Here is a 27,996-nt window from a genome sequence, read left to right on the forward strand (position 1 = left end):
TTTGAGAATTTTTAAATCAATTTGTTTACAATTCAATTTTATGTAAAATTTCTATGAATTAGAAATTCTTCAATTAAATATACATTAGAAAATAAAAACTTGAAATAATTTTAAAATATTTCGATTAACCTTTTTGAAAAAAATTTGTTCCATAGAATTTTTAATTAAATATATGAAAAATTAAGATTATCAAAGATTTTAATTTAAAACCTTTACATAATTCAATTATTTATAAAAATTGCAATTAATGTGTAGTATAACTTCTCCAAAATTCAATTATTATCTAAAACTTTAACTGAAATTGATTTTTAAATCAATTTCTATTAGAAAAGTACAAATGTTTTTCAAAACTGAATTCTTATACATAATTTTATTAACAAATTTTCAAATAATTGAATTATTTCGACGAATTTTAATAAAATTTTTAAGAATAATTACATTTTTGGAGGAATTTGATTAAAATTGAATTAAAAATAATTGAAATTCTGCAATCAGTTTTATTATTTATGAAATTAATTGAATTATTGAGAAAAATTTTATAAAAATTCCTAAATAATTGAATTCTTTTGAAAAATTTTATTAAAATAGTAGAAATTGAATATAATTAAATTTTGAATTTCTGAAAATAATTATTTAATTCTCGTGAAAAATTTCATTTTGTGAAAAGAATTAAATTCCCGTAAAAAATTTTATATATTTGTAAAAATAATTGAATTTTTGGAGAAGATTTTTATAAAAATTTTTAAATAATTGAATTCTTTGGAAAATTTTATTGAAATAGTAGAAATTGAAAGTATTTGAATTTTGAAATATTTCTGAAAATAGTTAAATTCCCGTGATAAATTTTATTTATTTGTCAAAATAACTGAATTCTTGAGGAAGAATTTTAAAGAATTGAATTCTTTTGAAAAATTTTATTAAAATAGTAGATGTTGAAAATCATTAAATTGAGTCTGAAAATATAATTCAAAATTTTACAAAAAGTTTCAAACAGTTGATTTTTTTACGAAAAAATGTATGCAAATTTTATTTTTAATAATTGAATTCTTGTGAAATTTTTATTATTTTACAAAATAATTGAAATTTTTGCATGAATTTTATTAAAATTTTTGAAAATAATTGAATTTTATTACTTTTGAAAAGAATTGAATTACGGCGAAAAATGTAATGAAAAATTTTAAAACAATTTTTTTTTGGGTGAAAATAATTGAATGTTTGTGTAGAATTTTATAAAAAATTTTGTTTAAAAATTGGATTCTTTTGGGAACATTTATTAACATAATAGAATATTGAAAACCATTAAATTAAGAAAAATTTTTGAAAATAATTTAAATTTTATTTATGATTTTTATTAAAATCTTTGAAAATAATTGAATTCTTGTGATAAATACTATTATTTATGAAAATAATGGAATTTTGAAATAAAGTTTGTTAAAATTCCTGAATATTATTGAATTTTGGAGTAGAATTTTAATATATTTATAAAGATAATGTAATTATGATATATTTATAAAGATAATATAAATAATAACGAGAATTTTTAAAAAAATTTTTTTGAAAATAATTGAATTCCTGAAAAGAATTTTGATATTTATTAAGATCGTTGAATTCTTTTAAAGAATTGCATTAAAGTTTTTAAAATTGTATCTAATTTCAAAAGAATTGAAATTAAAATTTTTTAAATAAATACTTCATTAAATGATTTATGAGTAATAAATATATGGCAGTTCTTTAATAGAATTAAGTTATTTAAAGAGAAATAAAATTATTGTCAAAAATACAAAAAATTGAAGTTTTTTTTAGAATTTGTGATAATTTCATAGTTTATAGGACAAACAAAAAGACACAAAAATTCAGAATTTTCTTATAAATTCTAAACATTTTATTGTTTCCAGTACTTTTAATAAAAATCCCTGATTTTCCCTTAATTTCCCTGATTTGTGGCAACCCTCTCTCTAAATCTGAATTTGTAGAATTCTACTAAGATATAGTAAAATTTTACTAATTTTTAAGGAAGACTTTTCTCTTTTTCAATTAGTAGAATATTACTAATTTTTATTAAAATTTTACTAATGTTTTAGTAGAATTCGACTATTAATAAAACAGTTCTAATAATTGTTAGTAGAATTCTACTAATAATTAGTAAAATTTCACTATTTGTTAGTAAAATTATTACTAAATCATTTGGTGGAAGACTTTTCGTCATTTCATTAGTAACTTTTTACTAATTCAGATTTAGAGAGCTGATGAAAATAATAATAATAATAATAATATTAATGAAATAGTAGTAGTAGAAGTAGTAGTAGTACTAGATAATAATAATTAATATTGTATATTCGTGATAAATATGATAATGGACCTAATAAATAAAGCTCGAGAAATATAAATAGCTATAGGCAAAGTAATGAATGGAAAAAAAAAGTTAATTATCTGTTATGAAAGTCTAAAAATATTCGTTCGAGACATTTGAGTCGTTGACATGTAATTCGCGAAGGAAATTGTTGTGAGTATTGAGGAATTATTTATAGAGACTTTTATGTTACATTTCGCAATAAGGCGAAAAAGATAGGAGCATGGTGGTTTTTCAATAGACGATGTAACCCAGTTTACTTAGTGTATACATAGGAATAAATGCATTGCGAGATGGAAAGGTGTTGCAGCTGGGACAAAAGGAGGGGGGAGAAGAAGAAGAGGAAAAATATACACACGCGACTGACATGATTATCCACAAAGCTTAATGCGGCGCACTGCTAACCCAGAGGCTGGCTTTTGATACCATTTACACACAGACTCCTTTTCATTCCATACTATTCTCCTAATTAAATCTCTCCTCCCCCCCTCTCTTTCTCACTATTTTTCTCCTTCTCCCTTTTTCTTTTTTCTCTTTTTCCAAGAATTTATTGTATTTTGCTTCATACTTTTCTTCTGAAAGATTTATTTTTCACAAAAAATGCTCAAATGTAAAACTATAACAAAATAGAAAGGAGGAATCATTAAAAAGATTTAATAATTTTAATTCAACTCTCATTATTTATTAATAAAAACTGATTTTAATAAGTCATATATGAAAATAATAGGCAACGAACTCGCAATATAATTTTTTATATTTTCTTCACCAAAAATACAAATATTAATGAGAAAAAAATATTAAGGACATACACTTTACTGTACTTATTTTTTAAGCTTCACCCTTTGGTCCAAAAAATTACCCTCACCACTTGTACCAAAAATCGAAAATTCTTAAAATTCAACATTTTTCTTTTATTTTAAGGCAATTAGCTTAATTATTATTGGGCTTCCTATTTAAATAAATTCTTATTAGAAAGTACTACGAAAGTTCAATTATTTAAATAAAAAAATAAATAATTTATTGAATAATATCAAATATTTCTTAAAATTGAATTTTTAAAAATAAATTTTTTAAACAAATTTTGCCAATATTGGATTTTTTTCGATGGATTCAAATAAAATTTTTAATATTGCAAATAATTGCATTTTCGAGGAATTCATCAAAAATTGTATTTTTTCAAATAATTGAATTCCTGCGAAAAATTTTATTTTATGTGAAAATGACTGAATTCCCGTGAAAATTTTTATTTATTTGTAAAAATAATTGAATTCATGAGAAGAATTTAAAAAAAAAAGTTTTTTAAATAAAGAATTCTTTTGAAAAATGTTATTAAAATAGCAAGAATTGAAAATAATTGAATTTTGAAAAATTTCTGAAAATAATTGAATTCCCGTGAAAATTTACTTCTTTGCAAAAATAATTGAATTCTTGCTAAGAATTTTAAATAATTGAATTCTTTTAGTTAATTTTATTAAAACAGTAGAAATAGAGAATAATTGAATTTCGTAAATTTTCTTTGAAAATAATTAAATTCTTTCAAAGAATTATACATTAAAATTTTTGAGAATAAGTAATTGTTCTATTTCAACTATTAGTAAATTGAAAGTAGTGCAAATTTTTTCTATTCTTAATTTTTACATGAATGAAAAAGGAAATTTGTTATAAACAAATTTTTTCTATCAATAATGAAAAAAAAAATGAAATTACTACGCTAAAGATATAATTTAATCTAAAAATGAGGCAATTGAATTATTGTATTTGATAATGAAAATGTTATGTTGTGATAATTTATCAGTTCTGAATAATAATAACCCACGGAAGCAATGATTAGTCATTAAAGGAAAAAAATACCATTGACAATGATAATTTTGATCTTTACGATATGATACAATTAATCGGAGAGTAATCACAAGATACTTTAATAAAGTTCTACTCACACGACTCAAATTTATTTTCATAATTTAAAAAAAGTTTTTTTTCCAATATTTTAAAAATAAAAAATTATTTATGGGGCTTTCAAAGTTCTTCGAATATTTTTTATCTAAAAATAAAAAATATTTAGTACTCTCTAAATTTGAATTCGTAAATTTTAATAATAAATAGTAATTTCTATTAATTTTTTGCTTTTGAATTAGTAAATTTTCTGTCCGCAGTTTAAAGTTAGTTTCTTATGTATGCTTTTGTTTTTTTTTTCTTCAAAAAATATTGTTTGACAAAAATCGAAAATATGCAGGTATTTTTTCGTGATTTATAATAAAATAATATTACAAATTAGAAAATTTAAAAAAAATTATGTTCAAAAAATTAAAAATATACCCATTTTGTTTGTTATATGCCAAAAAATGTTTATATATTGTATTAGTCAATTAGAAATTTTAATTGAAAATGAAACTGAAAATTTTTGAATTTTTAGAAAGTAAAAGAAAAAATTTAATTGAAAAAAATGTTCTGTTAAATTTATTTACGAATATTTTTAATTGTAAAATTATTCGAAAACAATAATTTCTTTTTAAGTATTTTAAATATTTAATTATTATTATTTTCCCATAGAAATTAGGATTTTCAAAAATTTCAAATTCAAAGCTAGTTGAAATTAATCAACTTTAAAAATATTGTTATAAAACAAAAAGAGAGGGATTACTCCGAGTCTGAGTTTCTTAAAATTTAATTCTTATAAAGAATTTTATTACAAAATTTTTAATTAATTGAATTCTTTTGACGAATTTTAAGAAAATTTTTTAAAATAGTTACATTTTTCAAGGAATTAGATTAAAATTGTATTAAAAATTTAAAAATAATTGAAATTCTGCGATGAGTTTTATTATTTCTGAAAATAATTGAATTATTGAGAAGAAACTTAAAAAAAATTTGTAAATATTTAAATTCCTGTGAAATTTTTATTATTTATAAAAATAATTAAATGTTTGCGTACAATTGTTTTTAAAAATTGTACAATTGATTTGTTTTATTAAAATTGTTTTTAAATAATTGAATTCTTTTGGGTAATTTTATTAAAATAGTAGAAATTGAAAATCATTGATAAGAAAAATTTTTGAAAATAATTGAAATTTTGACAAGAATTTCATTAAAATTTTTGAAAATAATTGAATTTTGAAGAAGAATTTTTTTATTTATAAATATAATAATTGTGATTTTGTCGAGATTTTTTATGTAAATTTTAAGCATAATTGAATTTTTTGATAAGAATTTTATTACTTTTGAAAGTAATTGAATTTCTGCAATTATTTGTAACTTCTTCAAAATTCAATTTTTTTCTAGTTTTTTTAAAATTCTTTTATAAATCCACTATTTTTAATAATTAATTAAATATATATTGACAAATTTAACTAATTTTAGAAGATTTTGAATTATTAAAATTATTTTTCAAAAATCTAAGTTCATTAAAATTTCAAATTATATTCATTCAACATTGAAATTTGATAAAATTTCAAATTGAGACCGTTTGATGTTCATTTATTTATGAAAATTGTAAACGTAACTCTATTAAAATTGAATTAATTTAGAAATATATTTAAGTAAAATCATTTATTAAATAATTTATTTATTTTATGATAGTTGTTCAAAATTTAAGTTATTTAAAAAGAAATTTTTGTCAGTAATTGAAAAAATTGAAGGTTTTGTATTAGAATTCGTGGTAATTTTATAGTTTATGAGTCAAACAAAAAAGACACAAAAATTCAGAATTTTCTTATGAATACTAAAAATTTTAATTTTTTTAGTACTTTTAATAAAAAGTCCCGACTTTTCCCTCAATTTCCCATGTCAGAATATATGATTATTATAATTATAATAATATTAAAACTATATATTCCAATTCATATTTTATTTAAAGCCGAGCGCTTGAATTGTTGCTAGCAAATAATAGTAAGTTCTACTAATTTATTGGTAAAATTTATTAATTTAAAATCAAAAAGTCAATCACTAATTCCAGTTTATGAGCATTTTTATACTAATTCGAATTTAGAGAGTAAATAAATAAAATAAATAAAATAAATAAAATAAATAAAATAAATAAAATAAATAAAATAAATAAAATAAATAAAATAAATAAAATAAATAAAATAAATAAAATAAATAAAATAAATAAAATAAATAAAATAAATAAAATAAATAAAATAAATAAAATAAATAAATAAATAAAATAAATAAATAAATAAATAATAAATAAATAAAATAAATATTTAAATCGACAATTAAAATAAAATAATTTATAAAATATTGTTGATTCATATTGATAGCAAATAGAAAAGACCGCTTTGTAAAATAACAAATTTAGATTTCTTCTCTTGTAATTTTTTTAATATATTCCGAATATGAAGGTTGAGTGGTATTGAATTTTTCTACCATCAATGTCCGCATGTACATAATATCCGAAAGCCTTGATGCAAAGAATTGTTTGATGTTATCGAGATTAAATATTCACTTTATATGGTTACTGCTATAGAATCATCCCCTCTTCTCAATTATCAATTGATAGCAAAGCATTTTACCCACTATTATAATCGAATCTTCTAGTACTCTTTACTTCTTTTTTTCTCCTCTCTTTATTTTCCCTTCTTTTTTTATTTTTCCCTTTCTCTTTTTTCTTTTCTTTTTCCTTTTTTTTCTTCGTCTTTTTTTCTATTATAGAACTCCCTTCACAGTGTCTTGCAATTAAAGGCCATCCATGCCGCCGCGCTCTATGTCACTCATTGCTTATAGCAAGAGGGGTGAAACTTATTTGCTGATCGCAACAGTTTGCAGAAGCACGATTGTTGAGGTACTTAGACTGCATTGTTGTGGTGCATATAGGGGGAGAATGGAATAAAAAAAAAAAAATTACGACCGCGCGAGACACAACTATTTCCTGTGGGACTTGTCATTTTTATATACACACATTTTTATGCCACACAGACAAAAATGTATTCATTTCTCCATTTCAAGTCTTTAGTTCCATCAGAATTTTTTTTTCTCTTTTTGCTGTTGCTTCTTTACTGTTCCACTTGCATGAAAGACGAGAAAATTAAACTCTGCATCCGGAGACAATAGAATTAAGACTGTAATTTTTATCATAAAAGCAGAGAGAGAAAAAAATTGTTCTTTCAAATTTATGATTAATTTTTAATTTTTTACAAACTATTCAAAAAAATCAGAATTAGAGAATAGTTTGAATATATTTAATTAATGTATTCTAATTTAAATTATTTTCAACGGGAGCTTAATTTACAGTATATATGCGAGTTGTAACAAGTATTCGTTAGTCATTAATTATTTTTCTAGAATTGAAAATATACTCTCATATGGAAGAAATAAAAATAGTTTTAAAACGGTTAGCGCATGAAAACGGTTTTTATTTGAAAGTCACGAAGTAGAACTCATAAATTCAATCAGAATTCTCACAGTAATTATACTTTCTGAAGAAAACTGACGTCAAGTATGTCTGCTCTTTTATAGAGTCAATTAGAATTAACCTCCCAATCAGTTTATAACAAAATTAAACTTTATTTTGGATTTTATTCTATTTTTGGATTTGGCTATTTATTTAATTATATTTGTAAACGACAATAATTTAACATTTATACAAAAAAACTATTCTCAAAAATTATAATTAAATTCATTAAAAAGATTCAATTATTTTCAAAGAATATTCAAAATTCAATTATTTTCAATATCTATAGTAATTTCATGAAATTTCGCAAAAGAATTCAATTATTTAAAAAAAAATTGATAAAATTCATCCAAAATTCAATTACTTTCATAAATGATAAAACTCATCGAAGAATTTCAATTATTTAAAATAAAATTTGCATAATATTTATTATATTTAGAAAAAACTAATTATTTAAAACAATATTTACAAAATTCTTATGAAGAATTCAATTATTTTTAAAAAATAACAAAAGTTTTCACAGAAATTCAATTCTTTTTAAATATTTTAATAAGATCTTTCGCAATAATTTAATGATTTTCATAAATAATAAAATTCTTCTCAGTAATACAATTATTTTGGAAAATTTTAATAAACTTCTTAGTAATTATTCAATTATTTTCGTAAGTAATAAAATTTATCACAGGATTTCAATTATTTTTAATACAATTTCACAGAAATTGCTCAAAAAATGTAATTATTCTTAAAAATTTAATTTTAATTCCTCGAGAAAAACAATTATTTAACAAAAATATTAGAATTTTTTACAGGAATTCAATTATTTTCAAATATTTTAATAAAATTGTTCGAAATAAATCAATTCAATTATTCTCGTAGATTTTAATAAAATTCTTCCCAAGAATTCAATTATTTACATCAATAACAAAATTATTCCCGAAAATTCAATTATTTTGAGTCATTTTAATAAAATTCTTTGCAAAATTCAATTATTCTCATAAATAGCAATATTCATCATAAAAATTAAATTATTTTTAAAATTAATTTTTTTTTTAAATAACAAAATTATTCTCGAAAATTCAATTACTTTGAAGCATTTTAATGAAATTCTTTTGCAAAATTCAATTATTTACAAAAATATTAGAATTTTTTCAAAGGGAATTCAATTATTTTCAAATATTTTAATGAAATTGTTCGAAAAAAATTAATTATTTTAAATAAAATTTTAATAAAATTTTTTTGAAATAATTCAATTGAGGCCTTGGATCCAATAACTCGCCCGACGCTCGGAGGAACGCGCAACTGCCAGTCAGTGAGCAGTGAGCGCCTCTGGACCACTCACTGCTACCCGACTGGTATTAGCGCGTGCCTCCGAGCGTCGGGCGAGTTATTGGATCCAAGGCCTCAATTATTCTTTTAGATTTTAATGAAATTCTTAGCAATTATTCAATTATTTTCGTAAATAATAAAATTCATCGCAGGAATTCAATTATTTTTAATACAATTTTACAAGAATTGCTCAAAAAATTTAATTTCAATTCGTCGAGAAAAACAATTATTTACAAAAATATTAAAATTTTTCACAGGAATTCAATTATTTTCAAATAAATAGCAATATTCATCACAAAAAATCAATTATTTTTAAAAGTAATAAATTTCTTCTTGGAAATTCAATTATTTTAAAAATTTCTAATAAAATCGTTCACAAGAATTCAATTATTTTCGTTAATAATAAAATGCTTTTTAGGAATTCAATTATTTTCAAAAAGAATTAAATAAAATACCACAGACATTCCATTATTGTTAAAAATTGTAATATAATTATTTATAAAATTTAATTATTTTTAAAAACTTTTCCAAATTCAACGATTTCTAATATCTACTATTTTCATAAAATTTCCAAACAGAATTCAATTATTTAAACAAAAATTTGTATGAATCTTCGTCAGAATTCTATTATTTTCATGAATAATAAAAATTTCTCAGGAATTCAATTATTTAAATTAGAATTTGCATAAAATTAGTCAAAAGAAATCAGTTTTTTATTATTTTTTTTTATAAAATTGAGGGACTGGATGCTATAATGTGTTACGCGCCATGTTAAGTGAATGGCGCGTAACACATTATAGCATCTAGCCCCTCAATTCTTCGCAAGAATGAAATTATTTTCTATAAATATTTAAATTCTTTTTTGAATAAAATAAAATTCGTTGCAGGAATTGTCAAGTGTCTAAATCGAGTTTTTTTGGTCGTCAAGTTTAATTTTTCGATAGCTACTTTTTTACTACTTTTTTTTAGTTTGAAATCTTCTTTTTCCTACTTTTTTTCTCTAGGAAATTTTTCTTTAATTCGAATTTTTTTTTAGTACATGTTACTAAAGCAAATTCGAATTTAAAAAATATACAAAATTATATAAAGATACGAAATACGAACTGATAAAATAAAAATACTCAAAAAGAATTCATATATATAAAGTAAATAGAAAAATCAGAAAATCATAAACCTACTTTGCAAAAAAATTTCATTGCGAGAAAAATGGAATTGATCAGAAAATGATGATAAATAAATATTGGAATTTTCTATATACGAGAGAGAGAGAGAGAGAGAGAGAGAGAGGAAAATGTGGAATTTTCTAAAGAATCTATCTATCTATCTATAAATATCAAATTCAGGAAGATATCGTCGAGGCCGGAATTCTCAAGTGTATATTGGAACTGAGTGTATTTGATGTAATTAAATATCTACCCTACATTCAATTTAGCTACAGGGAAACATCTCTATCAACAGAATCACTTGAAACTCAGCGAGCAGTGGGTAGAATCATCGCCATCATCATCATATATTGAGGGGAGGAGGAGGAGGGAACACTATTTAATTAGCGAAAATCCTCGCGTCTCGTTAAGTTTCACGGTAAATCGAAAGCAGAGGTGTTAAAACGGAAATTTCAACTCGAATGTTGAAAATCGTACAGCGAAAATTACATTTCATTTCGGCACGGCACGATTGTTCCCGATAACCTTATTTGCAACGTTTTTCGAATTCAATTATTTTTTTATTTTCTTTTTCATTCTTTTTCTCAGTTATTTTTCTTTTCAATCTTTTTTTCTTCTAAATTATTTTTCTTTTCAATTCTAATTTTTCTCCTTAATTGTTTATTCAGTTTCTTTTCAATTATTATTTTAGTTTTTTTCAATTACTTTTTTCCAAACAATGATTTGTTTTATTTTTCCTTTTTTGAATTTCGCGTCTAAAAGTTCCAAAAATTGCCGCCTAGACGGCATGAAAGTTCTCTCACAAGCGCTTATTGGTTCAAATAGAATTAAAATATTAATTAAATTTGTCCTTTTTTGAATTTCGCGCCTAAAAGTTCCAAAAATTGCCGTCTAGACGGCATGAAAGTTCTCTCACAAGCGCTATGAAGCGAATAAAAGTACACGAATCACTGTGGTGATATAAAATTGTTTCATTTCAGTTATAAACTAAATAATATTTTAAATTACATTAATAATAATTAGTGACTGAATTATTGATAATTTAGAGAGTGAAATAAAAAAAACCAAATAGTGAAAAAAAGATTTCTAACGAAAAAACAAAATATATAAATAAAGCTAAAATTCTCAATTTTTTGTAGAAAATTCGCCTAAAAAATATTTGTTAAAAATGATTTAGAGAAAAAAAGATTTACAATTTTCGAAAAGGAAATAAATCAGGGAAAATCGATAAAGAACAAATAGCAAATCAATATAAATATACGGTTCACGGTTCACAAATAGCTACCCGCACACAGTCTATTGGTTCCCTGGCAAAATTGTGCTCGGGAAGCGTGTCAAAAATTGAACGAGAACAGAATTCAGATCGGAAGTTGAATATCGTTATTCAATTCTGATATATTGTAGGATACATAATTCAACTACGATTCGCATTGGAAAAAAAGATTTTCAATTCTGATTTCACGTGAAGAAATCAGAAAAGAAGAAAATTATAATTTTTTCTATTATAATACACAAAAAGTTAATATATATTTAATTTAAAAGTTAATATATTTATATCAGAGTAATTACCTTCATACAACAATTTTAATCATCAAGAATTAAAAACTAAATCCAATAATAAAAAAATACAAATATTGCAATAGAATTTAAAAAATTCAATTTTGCAAATACAGTTAATTAATTATTTAACTATTAATTCACAAAAACATGTTTGCCAACATTGAATTTGTATATTTATTAAATGAAATCTTGAATTGCGTAAAATTTTCACCACCCATGTGTACGCAAATCGCGCCTCAGCAATTAATTAAAATTAAAGAATTAAAAAAAACGTTCTAAACCAGTTGAAATGAGGAGTTTAGAACGGAAAAAAATGCACTCAACACATTTACTGACCCAGATATTGATAAATTAAAATTTTTGCCTTACTACATTTATTTTTCACTAAAATATCAAACACAAAAAAAAAAAATTAAAACTAATCTTCAGTTAATTTTCAAAATTAAATATAAACTAATTAAAGTTCAATTATTAACTTCTTTGAATGCAATACATATTCTGTAATTATCTCACCAATTAAAATTTTTTTTATTTCTAATAATCAAAATTGTAATAATTGTGTACGAACGTAATTACTCTATAATAAAGCTTGAATAATATTAACTATTAACTGGATTAATTAATTACAAAACTTTATTAACATTATTATTACTATTATTTTTATTATTTTTATTATTATTCCTATTTCTATTATTTTTAATATTAATAAAACTATTTTTTGTCAGTTTACTCAAAAGAATAAATTAAATTTTTCAAAAATATAAAACATGAAGATAACGATAACTCCGAATTTTCGACTCGGAGTGATCGTTTCTTCATGTTTCATAATAATTAATGACCGAGTGATAAAATCATTATTTCATATTATAATAATATCAATTATTTTCAAGAATTTTTCACTAAAATTTTTCTTTAAATCGATTATTCTTAATAATTTTCGAAAAAGTTCTTTGACAATTTTCAAATCCATTTGTTTTCAATTCAATTTTAGAAAATTTTAATTATTCGCATATTTTTTAATTAAACACATATTAAAAAATAAAAACTTAAAATAATTTTTTCAAAAAATCCACAACTAAAATTTAAAAAAAAAAATTTATTCCACAGAATTTTTATTTAAAAATATGAAAAATTCAAATTTTCAATTTTCAAAATTTAATTATTTCTAAAAATTAACGCTCTTATGCTTTTAATATTCCAATTATAATCTAAAATTTTAACTGAACTCCATTTTTAAATTTTTTATTAGAAAATTTTACGAGAATTCAATTATTTAAATACAGAAAAAACAATTTATTGAATAATTTCAATTTTTTTAAAAATTGAATTCTCATAAAAAATTTCATCAATTAATTTTTAAAGAATTGAATTATTTTGACGAATTTTAATAAAATTTTTAAGAATAATTACATTTTTCGAGGAATTTGATTAAAATTGTATTTAAAAATAATGGAAATTCTGCAATGAGATTTATTATTTATGAAAAGAATTGAATTCATAAAAAGAATTTTATTATTTAAGAAAATAATTGAATCGCTGTAAAAATTTTATTATTTATGAAAATAATTGAATAATTGCGAAGAAATTTATAAAAAAAATTTGTAAATAATGGAATTCCTGAGAAATTATTATTTAATGGAAATAATAATAGACTTGTGTAGAATTTTATTTGAATTGAGGAAAATTTTTGAAAATAATTGAAATTTTGACAAAAATATCATTAAAATTTTTGAGAATAATTGAATTTCAGAGAAGAATTTAATTATTTCTAAAGAAAATTGAAATTTTCACTGGAATTTTTAAGTTTTTGAACATAATTGAATTTTTGTAAAGAATTTAATTACTTTTGAAAATAATTGAATTTCTGCAATCATTTCCAATTTCTCTAAAATTCTCTAAATTATATTGTAGGTACAATTTACGAACTTTTCGTCTTTTCTTAAATGTATTACAGACTTTACGGAACTTTTTTCAAAAAAACTGACTTTTGCGGGATTTACGGACCTAGTTCGAGCCCTGAAATAATAATTGAATTTTGGATGATATTTATCAATTTTTTTTTAAATAATTAAATTTTTTTGCGAAATTTTATGAAATTACTATAGATATTGAAAATAATTGAATTTTGAATATTTTTTTGAAAATAATTGAATTTCGAATATTTTTTGAAAATAATTGAATTGTTTTAAAGAATTTGATTATAATTTTTGAGAATAGTTTTTTGATTTCTAGTATTAGCAAATTTAAAGTATAGTGGAAATTCTAAAAAAACAAATAGTTTATGAGAAAATTCTACTAGAATTCAATTATTTAAAAACAAAAATAACAATTTGTTGAATAATTGCATAGGTATTTCTTAAAATTCAAATCTCATAAAGAATTTTATCTATAAATTTTTAAATAACTGATTTCTTTTGGCAAATTGTGATAAAACTTTTAAGAATTTTTTCAAGAAATTCGATTAAAATTTTATTAAAAATTATTGAATTTCTGCAATGAGTTTTATTGTTTATGAAAATAATTGAATTGCTAAAAAAAATTTTATTATTTATGAAAATAATTGAATCCCCGTTAAAAGTTTAATATTTATGAAAATAATTCAATGATTGCGAATAAATTATAAATAATGATTTTATTATTTTTTGAAAATAATTTAAAGTTTATGTAGAATTTTATTAAATTTTTTTTTAAATAATTGAATTCTTTTGGAAAATTTTATGAAAATAGTAGATATTAAAAATCATTAAATTGCGGAAAATTTACAGAATTTTATTAAAATTTTTTAAAATAATTGAATTTTGGAAAAGCATTTTATTATTTCTAAAGATATTTGAAATTTTTACAAAAATTTAAAAAAAATTTGAAGATAATCGAATTTTTGTGAAGAATTTTACCACTTTTGAAAATAATTGAATTGATCCTTTTTTATTATTTTTAGTATTATTACTATTTTTGCCATTATTATTATTATCATTATTATTATTAATTTTATTATTATTTTTATTATTTTTATTATTATAAAAATAATTAATATTAACTTGACTGACATTAAAAATTCAAAGAGTTAATTTAAACATTTCCTTTCAACTGTCTCTCCAGTGGAAATTTTCTAGAAGTATTTTTCCTTTCATTAGAGAAACATTTTTATTATTTAATTCACGATAACGAGAAAAATGTTTGAAAAAAATTTAAATCAAAATTTTTTTTCTTCATTATAATTTCAAAGCACGCACAACACGCTATATATATATATATATATATATAAATATATTTCACTCTATATTTAATTATATCGTATATATACAACAATTTTTTTTCTCCTCGCAATGCTACTTTCGTAAGATATATAGAAATTTTCATGAATTTAATTCCTGGTTAAATCATTCGAGAATTAAATGTTTATTTTGCATAGCGACAGTGTACCATGAGAGTGTACATTCTCCAAGATGTGAAATTGGGTCATGGACAATTGTCAAACAGTCGATAAATGAATAACCTAATCCACCATGCTCGTTAGTCGCTTTATGTGAGTTATCTGATAATAAAGCTTTTTCGGTAAAATTAAAAAAAAAAAAGAAAGAACGACAAATGTGTTCTCAAACAATCGCGCAAAAATCTCATCAATCAAACTATTAAAAAAAATGTGTTCAACTGACATTCACTATAAATTGTTATTATAGATATATATGAATTTCAAATAAAAAGTGTGGAGAGAAAAAAATTAATTACATTTTAATTGCATTTTCTTTTCACCGTAAGTGAAAATCCATTTTTTTTTCATTTTATCTCGCGAATATATTGGCATTTTTGCATGGAGAATCATGACGAGAAACTAATTGAAAAACGAAATGTGGAACATTCTTGTAGTTATCGTGAAATGATGAATTTTTTATCTCGACACATTTTTCTTGTATATAAATAAATATATTATTACTTTTTTCGATATTTAAAGTAATTAACTGAATACTAATTCTGACTATTTAGCAAATTAATTAAAAATTATTTAAAAATTCTAACTAATTAATAATTATTACTATTACTATTTAATAATTATAATTATTCAGTAATAACTTATTAATAATTATAATTATTCAATAATAACTTATTAATAATTAAAACTAATAATTTTGGTTGAATATTAATTCTTAATAATTGGCAAGTGTTACTAATATTTATTAGGTATATAACTAATTTATAATAAATAGGTAAATATCACTAATTCTAGTAAAACTGTATAGAACTTTTCCCCTGGGATTTATATTAAATAAATGTTAAATTAATATTAAAATAAATGTTTAATTAATATTAAAATTAATAATATATTATTATTAATTAAAATTGTTATTTTTTGAATTTCGCGCCTAAAAGTTGTTTAAATTCTCGCCTAGATGGCATGAAAATTCTCTCACAAACGAAATGAAGCGAATCGAAACTAATTATCAAATATTAAATTTTGAAATATTGATATTAAATATTAAATAACATAAAATATTAATATAAAATAATAATAATTATTAATAATTAAAATCATTATACGAATAATTGATAATTATGAATTTTGAATTACTTCACTAACAATTGGTTTGGTTTACTAAAAATTGGTTAATGATTATTAATTATTGAATTTATTTTAAAGTAATAACTAAAAATTTAAGTTTTGTATTCGACATCTTTTGATTCGTATTGTATAAACAAAATGCGCAAAAGAAAAAAATACTTGAAAGAATTTTATTGCCATACGTAACAAATTACGATAGCGAGTACAATAAAAATTGTTATTCACTGAAAATTCGATTTATCAACATCATTAAACAAAAAAATCTACTCAATCTTTAAATTCACAAATGTTTTTAATTTTACTATTAGAGAAAAAATTCAATATATAAAAGTTAACAAAAATGAAAATTTATTTTTATAGAAAGAAAAGTCCTTTCATAAAAATGATTTCCAATCTCAAAAGAGAAACTGAAATTTTTTTGCAAAAATGTAACAAAAAATAATAAAATAAAAGTAAAAAAAAATAATGTAATAATTAACTCACTGAGACAGAAGGCGAAATCTATCCATGAAGAGAAGAGAAGGGGAAAAGGGCTCAATTTTACTTTCATACTTTTATTGTCGTCGAGAAAAAGAAAGACAAGGATGAAAAGAAAATAACTTCTCTAAGAATGCCGAGGGTCATTGAACTCTTTGTTTACAAATAGAGGATTAACTTTTCTTTCTCTAACTTTGAATTGTTAAAAGGTCAACTAAATATCAAAAGTATTGATTTTCTGAAACTTCAGTAATTTTCGAATAAAATTTTACGAAAAAAAATTGTTCTAATTAAAATTAAATTTAATTCTTTTAACTTTTTTTTAATTTTATAAAAGAAACCAAGTAGTTTCGCTATTTTTAATTAAAAAATATTTTTGTTTCTAAATACGATTTTATTTTTAAATTTTTTGAATTTTATAAAAAAACCAAGTAGTTTCGCTATTTTTAATTAAAAAATATTTTTGTTTCTAAATACGATTTTATTTTTAAATTATTATTTGACTTAGAATATTTTTGATATTTTTTGACAATTATTAGAATTATTAATAATATAGAAGTAATATTAATAATAATTTAATAAAATATTTAATAATAATTATTAATTTAAGAAATGAGAAATTAAGTAAAATATATGGTTTGGGGTACAGTTTTTCTAAAATATATTTTCTAAAACTTTTTTTTTTAATAAAGGTGAATTTCTAAATATGGAATTCCACAAATTTCAGGAAAATAAATAGTAGAAATCATAACTTTTTAGAAAAACTTTTTTAGAAATCAAAACTTGTTAGAAAAACTCTTTTTAGAAAAGAGATTTTCTTAGAAATCGCTTTTTTTTAGATAAAAAGGATTAGAAAATATATTTTTTAGAAAAAGTGACCACCTACCAAAATATATAAATGAAAAAAAAAATTTTAAATAAATATAGAAAAATAAATTAGTAATTACTAAAAGTTAATAATAAATTAATAGAAATTAATAAAACAATAATAATCAATAATCATTTTGGATAATTCTCTTTTTGGAATAAATTTCGAATATAAATTTCTAGGTAAACAAAACAATTTCAAAACAAATTCTCTAACAATGCCGGAGGTCATTAACATTTTTTTTGTTTAAAATAAGAGATTAAATTTTCTTAAACTCTTATTGGGAGAATATGCAAATGAAATAGTAACTCAAAGTAAGTTTCTAAATTTTTCATCAGTAATTTTTTGTTAAAAATTTTTGTTATAAAAATGACAATTTATTATTTGTATATATTGCCAAAACTTTTTGGCAAGACAATTTTCCTAGTGTCAAGGAAATTTAAAAATCAATTCTTGTGCGACAAGACTTTCTTTTGTACTTGTATTAAATATTTTCTAAAATGACTATTCTAATAGTTGATTATTACATTAATATTAAAAAAATCATTACTTTACTATTCTAAAATGGAAAATAGTGTAATTTAAAATTTAAATATTTATTTAAATTTAAACATATTTTTTTTATTTAAAAAAAAAGGTTTTTTTAAAAATTTTTTTAAAATTTTATTTTTTAAATATGATTATCCAGTAATTCCTGAAAATCGTTATTCAATATTTATTTAGCTGTAACAATTAATTTTTTTCTAATATACAACATAATTTCTTATATGAAAAGAATAGATATGCAAATTAGGTAAAGGAAGACATTTTTATGTTATTTATTATGGAAAGAAAAAGAAAGTAAAGTTACCAAAAATCAAATGTTACAAAACAAGTGATAAAACTTGGCAGCTGTTTTCTTATTTTTGTTGCTTTTTTTTTGTTTTAATATCAATTGCAATGATAATTTTTTGTTTCTAAATAATAAAAGGCTCGCTTCGCATTTATTACAATAAAATGCAAATTAAAAAAAGTACCAAAAGAATCGTCAACTTTTTTTTTTTTTTTAATCATCAACTGTAGTGCCAGAAAAGAATAAGTTTCTTCTAGAAGAAGTAAAAAAATAATAAAAACAAACTAACCTTTTGGTAATGCGTCAACGCTGTGCTGGAAATTTCTAAGTCGCAGCGGATGCTGATCAACTGGAGTGGGGGACGCTTCACGAACGCATCCCATGAGACTTAGTGCACCGCCAACGCCACCTCCACTGGCACCACCTCCTCCACTGGTAGCAGTCGTCATTCCACTTGTCTGAAACATTTCGAATATCCATATTCCAAAATATGACTCTCTAATAATTCTCCTTATCCAGACAGCGAAAAGTGACGAGCTCCCCTCATTCTTCCAACCCCCGTTTTCCTGCTTTTGGTCCCATTCTTCCATAATTCCCCCACTCTCTCTTCTTTTTTTTCTGTATACAATTCTATAGCTCGAAAATTAATCCCTATCACAGCGAGACAAGTGCACTTGAAAAAATTCCCGCGACGCGACGACGACGTGACAATGAGAAAATGTCAATGGAAAACATCTTGTCGAAAACCACTTGGTGCTTATCGATCCAAACACCCTGACCTTAGAAATTCCACTCTCACGTTTCTCCTCGAAAGATGCAATTCAGACTACTGGAGGATGCAGTCGTGGTTTCTGGCCAAGTGCGCCAGATCGGAAAACAAGAACTAAAAAAAGGGAGGAGGGGATGAGATGAAACTTTTCAGTCGCGAGATGATGTGAGGGGAAACGAAAAAGGGTTGAAGGGAAAATTATTTCTCAAATTTAGGGGGACATTGGAAAATTATGAATTTTTGATTTCTACTGAGAAATTTGGCTCTATAATTAAAAATTCATCTTTTTACTCCCATAAAAAATTTGCTTATTATTCGGATAACTTCTATTTTTATATTTTAATTGAAGAAGATTTTACCAAAAACACGGAAATGAATTTAGAAAATTTTTCTACTTCATTTATTTATAATTGTCTGGAATTTTTGCCTTTAGCTGCTTTGCAACTTCCGGAAAGTAATTTTCTTTAATGTTAGTTTATTTATTTCATTTATTTGTTTTATTCATTTTTCTTCTTTAAATTTTTATTTCTTTCCATTTATTTACTTTTATTTTCGTCTATTTATCTGTTTTTTATTCATTTTTATCAATTTATTCTTTTTTTGCTTCTAATTTTCTATTTAAACCAGGTTTACTAAAAATTTGCAAAATAAATTTTAGTTTCTTAGTAATTTGGACTTAAAGACTATTAGAGAAAATTTGGTAAACAATAATATAAATGAATGAATAAACTAAATAAATAAATTAAAAACATAAAAATACAAAGGAGTAAAAAACAATGTAAATAATGAGGCGAGAGAAAATCAAATTAGATCAGAAAAAATCGGTGAAATAAAATAAATAAACTAAATGCATAAAATAAATAAATAAAACAAAAAGACAATAAATCAAAAATTAAAAGTACAAAAAAGAAAAAATTAAAGTAAATAATGAGACGAGAGAAAATCAAATAAAACAAATAAAATAAATAAATCAAAAAATAAAAGGACAAAAAGGAAAAAATCGAAGTAAATAACGAGTCGAGAGAAAATCAAATAAATAAAAAAAAATGAAATAATTAAATAAAATGAAACAATTAACTAAAGTAAATAGAATAAATTTAATAAATGAAGTAAATAAAATAAATTTAATAAATAAAGTAAATAAAATAAATTTAATAAATAAAGTGAATAAAATAAATTAAAATGTTAAAAACAAAGATAAAAGAAAATAGAAATAAAATAAAAAAACATTATCATGAGCGGATAAAATATTCATTTGGCAAAAAACTATAAGTATCGGAATACAAAAGCAAGAATTAGAAATGAGATGAAACTATAAATTCAAAGGGGGAAAAATCAAAGTAAATAATGAGGCGAGTGTCAAGGTGAAGAGACACATTATATTCAAGCTCAATCGCATTATAAAACTGTCGAGATTTTTACTATGCAATTCATATGAATAATAAAAAAAGCGTTTTCGCGAATTTCAATTTTTAGACAATTTCATTTTTAGTGAATTGAAAAAAATATTAACTTCTCTTTATCAAAAGCCTTAAAAATTCCTCCAAACGGTATTATAATCTATGGAATAATAAACTAACTAAATAATTGGATTAATTAATAATTAATAAATTATAATAAGGGGCAAAGGAAAAGAAAAGATAAAAAAGTTGTTTGCTTTTCCCTGTTCTAAAATAATACCTATGCATTTTTAAATTTTTGATTTTTCAAAAAAATAAATTTAGTGTAATTAATTTAGTGTAATTAATAATTTTTAAAATTTTAATTTTTCAAAAAAATTATTAATTTTAGAGTAATTAATAAATTTTAATAAGGGAAGAAGGAAACAAAAAAGAGAAAGAAAAGAAAAAAAATAGAAAGAAAAAGACAAAAACTGAAAATAGAAACAGAAGTACAAAAATATAAATAAATAAAATAGAAAAATTGGAAATAGAAAAAAATATTTAGAAAAAAAGCAGAAAAGTAGAAATAATAATATTATAATTAATTCAAAATTGTAATGACAAATTGAAATCATCAGAATTTTTTTCAGTTCTTTTCATTAAAAGACTAAAATTTTGTTAAATATTATGTTTAGTCAAATTATTGAAATTATTTTTGTTCTTTACTACTAAACAAAATTAGAAAATTGTTAAACAACTGTGATTAAGAAATAGAAAATTTATTTATTTTTCATTATTTTTCTTTATGAATCACAATTTTTTTAACAAAATTATTATTTTGTTTTAGATATTCAAAAATTTCAAATTCAAACCTTTATTAAATTAAACAACTTATAAAAGTATTGATATAAAACATTAAGAAATCGATTGCTCCGAGTCGAAGAATTTTGTTATTTATAAAGATAATTGGAATTTTTAAGAGAATAATTATTTTCAGATTTTGAACATAGTTGAATTTTTTTTTTTTTTTAAATAATTGAATTTCTGCAATTATTTTTAATTTCTCCAAAATTAAATTTTTTTTAGTGTTTCCACAAAAATTTAAATTAGAAAATTTTTAAATTCTATTATTTTTTAAATTGCTAATATTATTTAAAAAAGACAGTAAAAAGTTAACCGCGCGCTTTAGCGCGCGAATTGTTGCTTTAGTACCTGAGAAAGGAAAAATTGGAAATAGAAAAAAATATATAGAAAAAATGGAGAAAGAAAGTAGAAAAAAGAAAGAAATTGAAACTAATAAAAGTTTCAATAAATAACGGCCCGTGTAAATAAATAAATAAAATAGGAAAATCGGAAATAGAAAAAAATATTTAGAAAAAAAGGAAAAAAAAAGTAGAAAGAACGTAGAAAAAAAGAAAGAAGTTGAAACTATTAAAAATGAAAAAATCGGAAATAGAAAAAAATATTTAGAAAAAAATTAAAAAAGTAGAAAGTAGAAAAACGAAAGAAATTGAAACTATAGTAAAAAATGGAAAAATCGGAAATAGAAAAAAATATGTAGAAAAAAAAGAAAAAAAGTAGAAAGTAGAAAAAAGAAAGAAATTGAAGCTAGTAAAAATGGAAAAATCGGAAATAGAAAAAAAATATTTAGAAAAAAAGTAGAAAGAAAGTAGAAAAAGAAAGAAATTGAAAGTAGTAAAAATGAAAAATCGGAAATAGAAAAAAAGAAAAAAAGTAGAAAAAAGAAAGAAATTGAAAGTAGTAAAAATGCAAAGATTGGAAACAGAAAAAAGAATATAAAAAATAGAACAATAGAAAATAGAAAAAAAATATAAAACGAGGGATATAATCTACAAAGAGCCTTTCCTAATCCCCCTCGACATAATAGAATCAGTTGAGATAAGGAGCAATAATAATGATGGTAAAGGGTCAAGGGAAGGCAATCAGCTGATCCAGGATACATTCACTTGGACCTGGATCGAGCGGGTCAATTGAGCTACTGTTTTCATGGAACAGATGGCATATCTTTTGCAATGGGTCACGAGATGGTAACCATGGTTACATGGAGAGGGTGGTTTTGCTTGCAGCTTGCATCGATTGCACCCTCGCAACCCGTTTCGCCTTGACCTTGGCACAGCTGGTTGTGCCGCGAGAAGAGAGAGAGATGAGGATTACTCTCGCGCAAACGTCGCGTCGTCGAGTGTGTGCAACAAATCCATGTCACTCTCCCCAAAGTTTATGCATTTGTCCAGATGTCCTCGCGCGGCTTTATCTCAAATCAACTAGTTTTGTTCTGAATTTCAGTTCTCAATTCATTGCCCAAAAAATTTGGTCAAAATTTCTTTATTTAAATCATTAGTAATTTGGTCTAAATTTCGGTAGTAATTTGATTCAATCTGGTTCAAATTTCGGTAATAATTTTGATTTAATTACCACTTTAATACAAAATTTAGGTATTAATTTGTTCCAATTTGGTACCATCTTAATTCGAACTTCGGTATCAATTTGTTATCAATTAGATTCAAACATTGGTACCAGTATATATTACAATTTAGTATCAGATTGATGCAAATTATGCGATAATAATTGGTTACAATTTGGTACCATTTTGATTTAAATTTTGGTATCAATTTGTTATAAGTTGGTACCAGTTTGATCCAAATGTCTGTATCTGTTTATTCCAACTTGGTACCAGTTTGCTTCAATTTGGTACCAGATTCATCCTAATTTTAGTATCAGTTTGATTCAAATTTTTGTACAGATTTCGCATTCGATAATTAATTTTAGAAAAGTAGCAAAAAGTAGTTTTTAAACTAAAAAAAGTAATAAAAAAGTAGCTATCGAATGATCAAACTTGACGACCAAAAAAACTTGTTTTAGACACTTCACAAAACTGACAAAAATTTCATTCTATATTTTACTTTCCTAACTTTTTCCTAATTTTCATAAAAAAATATTTACTTCTTTCTTATCTTGCTAAATAAATTGATTTACTGTAACAAATTTTATTATTCATGAAAGAATTTCAATATTTATACAAATAATTTAATTCTTAATAATAATTTTATAAAAAATTTTAAAAAATTGATTTTTTTCGACTAATTTTATGTAAATTCTAATTTAAATAATTGAATACCTGAGAAATTTTTAATATTTATGAGAATAATTGAATTCTTGCGAACGATTTTATTAGAATTTTTGAAAATAATTGAATTTCCAAGAAGAAATTTATTACTTTTAAAAATAATTGAATTTTTATGATTATTATTGTTATTTATGAAAATAATTGAATTTTGCAAAGAATTTTATTAAAATGCCTCAAAATAATTGAATTTTCGAGAATAATTTTGTTATTAATCGACATAATTGAATTCTTTCGAAAAATTATTTATGTAAATAATTGGATTTTTGGGAACAATTTTATTAAAATCTAAAAGAATAATTGAATTATTTCAAAAAATTTAATTAAAGTTGTATTTAAAATAATTGAAATCCTGCGATGAAATTTATTATTTATGAAAATAATTGAATAGCTGCTAAGAATTTTATTAAAATTTTCAAAAATAATTTAATTCCTCAGAAGAATTTTATTATTTACAAAAATAATTGAATTATTGCGAAAAATTTTATTAAAATGTTTAAAAAGAATTGAGTTTCTGTGAAAACACCAGTTGAATACTAACTTTGGTACCAATTTGATTCAATTTACTACCAGTTCGATGAAAATTTCAGTAACAATTTGATACAATTTTTTATGTAACAACTCACATTCGTCTTAAATAAAATTTACCCAAGTTTGATAAATATTCAATTTACTATTTTTCCCCATGAATTAAAATCATACTCTCAAGAAAATTAGACAATTAGCAGCTAATTTATTGATTTTTGACTCTCAGTCGTCAGAACAACTTTTTTTTTTCAAATGTTGTCTATATTTATGGCGCAAGATAGCAAAATGTATATATCTATATAAATCCCTTAGGCCACGTAATTTTGTTATTTAATTTTGCTACACGCATTTGGAGGTAAATTTTAAAACGCATGACATGACAAGCAATTACTTTGGGTAAACAGAGATTATACAACACCGACTACATATCGTTAAGATAGAGATATCGATAAATGTGAGCGCTACAGCAATTTTTTATCGCGGAGAACGAAACCGATTTTATGTGAAATATAAATTTCGATTACCTTCAAATTCAATTCATTTAGAAATGAAGTTTTAATGCTAAAAAGTAAAGTAAAAATAAATAAATAAATAAGTAAATGCTCGCATTGAAACTTGAGTAAAAATTGAAAACTAATGAATGAAGACCTAATAAAATTTTATGCTATAAATTAGTATATAAATTTTTACTTATTTAAATAATTACTAATTTAGATAAATACCAATTTGAATAATTTCTAATTGCATACTAATACTGATTTAATAATAAATAAATAAACAAACAAATAAATAAACAAACAAATAAATAATAAAACTACTAATTGGAATAAAGACCGAAATAAAAACCAATTAAAATAAATACTAATTTGAATATTAATTACAATTCATAGTAATTTGAATAATTACTAATTGAAATGAATGCTAATTAAAATAAATACTAATTTGAAAAATTACTAATTAAAATAAATACCAGTTAAATTAAAATAAATACTAATTGAAACAAATACTAATTAAAATAAATAAGAATTTGAATAATTACTAATTGAAAGGAATACTAATTAAAAAAATACTAATTTGAATAATTATTAATTAAAATAAACCCTAAATGGAATAATTACTAATTAAAATAAATTCCAGTTAAAATAAATACTAATTTAAATTACAGGACAACTTATTCTAATTCAAAGCATAAATTGCAACAATAATGAAAAATCTAAATTAATGAATCACTTCACTAAATTACTGAGCTAATGAACTTCAATAAAACTAAAGATAAATTTTTATCAAACATTTTCCGTTCCACTTAAATTGAAAGAGAAAAGTCTTTTAAACGGTTTTTTTTTTATCAAACTTTTGGCTAAGAACCAAAGAGTGTGCCATAAAAAATAAAATTGTGACACGACAGTGAAGAAACCTTTAGTCTCGATAAGAGAGAACCGATTATCGATAATATATACCTCAAGTTTTATACAATATATATATATATATGATATGAACATACACTGCACCGGGGATAATTTTCCCGAGTTAATCGTCGGTTATCGGCTATATAATAATCACCTGCGACGCTTGGACGATTTTCCGGTCACGGCAAAATTCAAGGTCACATTTAATGTTGAAAACATTTATGTGAATTAGTTAACTTTACACAATCAATTTAACTCTATATGCTATATATACATTTTTAGAGGTGTGTTACCCCCTTTACGCGTTTACATATTCAAATGATTTATTGTGCAATAAAACTTCCGATTGACAATGACATACTTTTTTTTACAGCACAATTGTTTAGAGAGGCGCTCTTGTAAAAATTATATGGAGAAAAATGTGAACAAATTGTTAAAACAAAACAAATTAAAAAGAGAAACAAATTTTAAAAAAAAACAAATTAAAAAAAAAACTATTTAAAAAAAAACAAAACAAATTTTAAAAAATCAAAAAAATTCAAACAGAATTTAAACCAAATTCAAAAAAGTATTATTTAAGAAAATTTTCTTTATGAAAAAAAAATGACTCACCTTGTAATTAAATTGTCATCTCAATTGGAATTTTGCCTATTTCGTAAATCTGCAACAAAAATGAAATATTTTCTTTTAGAAATAAAATTATTTGATTATGGAATTAATAAAATAAAGTTATTTAATTTAAATTATTTAATTACTAGTCTGGGAGTGTCTACTATTTTTGTTAAACAAAATTCCCGGTTATTTCTGGGTTTTTTTTCATCAAATTAAAATTTATTTGATTTCGAACATAAATAAATCTACAAATAGCTTCTAAATTTTTTATTAGAGTTTTTATAAATAATTAAATTCTTTTGACAAGTTTCTTTAAATTTTTTAAAAAATAATGTTTTTTTTAATAATTTTAATTAAAAATTTGGAAAATAATTGAATTAAAAAAAGAATTTTTTCAATTTTTTAAAATTTGAATAATTTTATTTTATTAAAATGTATTGATACTAATTGAATTTCTGCAAAAAATTTGATTAAAATGCCTCAAAATAATTGAATTTTGGAGAATAATTTTGTTATTTCAAAAAAATGGAATTAAAATTGTATATTTAAAATAATTGATTTACTTATTTCGAACAAATTTATTAGAATTTTTTAAAATAATTGAATTTTTGTGATGAATATTGTTATTTATGAAAATAATTGAATTTTGCAAAGAATTTTACATATTAAAATTCCTCAAAAGAATTGAATTTTCGGGAATAATTTTGTTATTTATGTAAATAATTGAATTCTTCGGAAGAATTTTATTAAAATCTAAAAGAATAATTGAATTATTTAAAAAAAAAATTAATTAAAATTGTATTTAAAATAATTGATTTCCTTCGAAATAAATAATTGATATTTTTGAAAAAGTGAAATAAAATGTTTAAGAATAATTATATTTTTTGAACAATTCCTGTAAAATTGTATTAAAAATAATTGAAATCATGCCGTGAATTTTATTATTTATAAAATATACTTGAATAGTTGCAAAGAATATTTAAAAATTTTCAAAAAAAATTGAATTCTTCAGAAGAATTTTATAATTTATAAAAATAATTGAATTATTGCGAAAAAGTTTATTTAAATGTTTAAAAAGTATTGAATTTTTGTGAGAAATTTTTTTTTATTTTCGAAAATAATTGAATTTTTTATAAAAATTTTATAAACATTGTTTTAAATAATTCATTTTTTTTGTAATATAATAAATATGAAGAAAATTTTATTTTAAATAATTGAATTCTTGTGAAAAACTTTATTTGTGAAAATAATTGAATTTTCCAATTAATTAATTTAAAACAGTATTAAAAATAATTAAAATTCTTCGATGAGTTTTAGTATGTATGAAAATAATTGAATTCTTGCTTAGAATTTTATTAAAATTTTTTTTTAAAAATTGAATTTCCATGAAAAATGTTATTATTAGTGAAAGTAATTGAATTATTGTCAAGAATATTTTTTAAAAATAATATTTAAAAGAATTTAGTAAATCTGAAGAATTTTGCTATTTATGTATAAATAATTGAATTCTTGAGAAGAATTTTTTTGCAGTTTTTAGAAATAATTGAATTCTTTCGACGAATTTTAATAAAATTTTTAAGAATAATTACATTTTTCAAGGAATTTGATTAAAATTGTATTAAAAATAATTGAAA

At 21.7% G+C, this 27,996-nt stretch overlaps 1 protein-coding gene across 3 annotated transcripts in view; it reads right to left on the bottom strand.

Annotated features, from left to right (window-relative positions):
- Positions 1–27,996, bottom strand: part of LOC122501330 (dentin sialophosphoprotein-like) — a 172,580-nt gene that overhangs the window by 86,128 nt on the left and 58,456 nt on the right. For all 3 annotated transcript variants that reach the window (XM_043610729.1, XM_043610712.1, XM_043610721.1), the window contains exons 3-4: positions 26,363–26,411; positions 18,813–18,981 (exon numbers count right to left, since the gene is read on the bottom strand). In XM_043610729.1, coding sequence (XP_043466664.1) covers positions 18,813–18,972 — 160 coding nt within the window. In that variant the 5' untranslated portion in view covers positions 18,973–18,981; positions 26,363–26,411. The remainder of the gene's footprint in view (positions 1–18,812; positions 18,982–26,362; positions 26,412–27,996) is intronic.

This window comes from Leptopilina heterotoma, unplaced genomic scaffold, assembly GCF_015476425.1.
Source record: "Leptopilina heterotoma isolate Lh14 unplaced genomic scaffold, ASM1547642v1 Lhet_103, whole genome shotgun sequence".
NCBI classification, from domain to species: domain Eukaryota; kingdom Metazoa; phylum Arthropoda; class Insecta; order Hymenoptera; family Figitidae; genus Leptopilina; species Leptopilina heterotoma.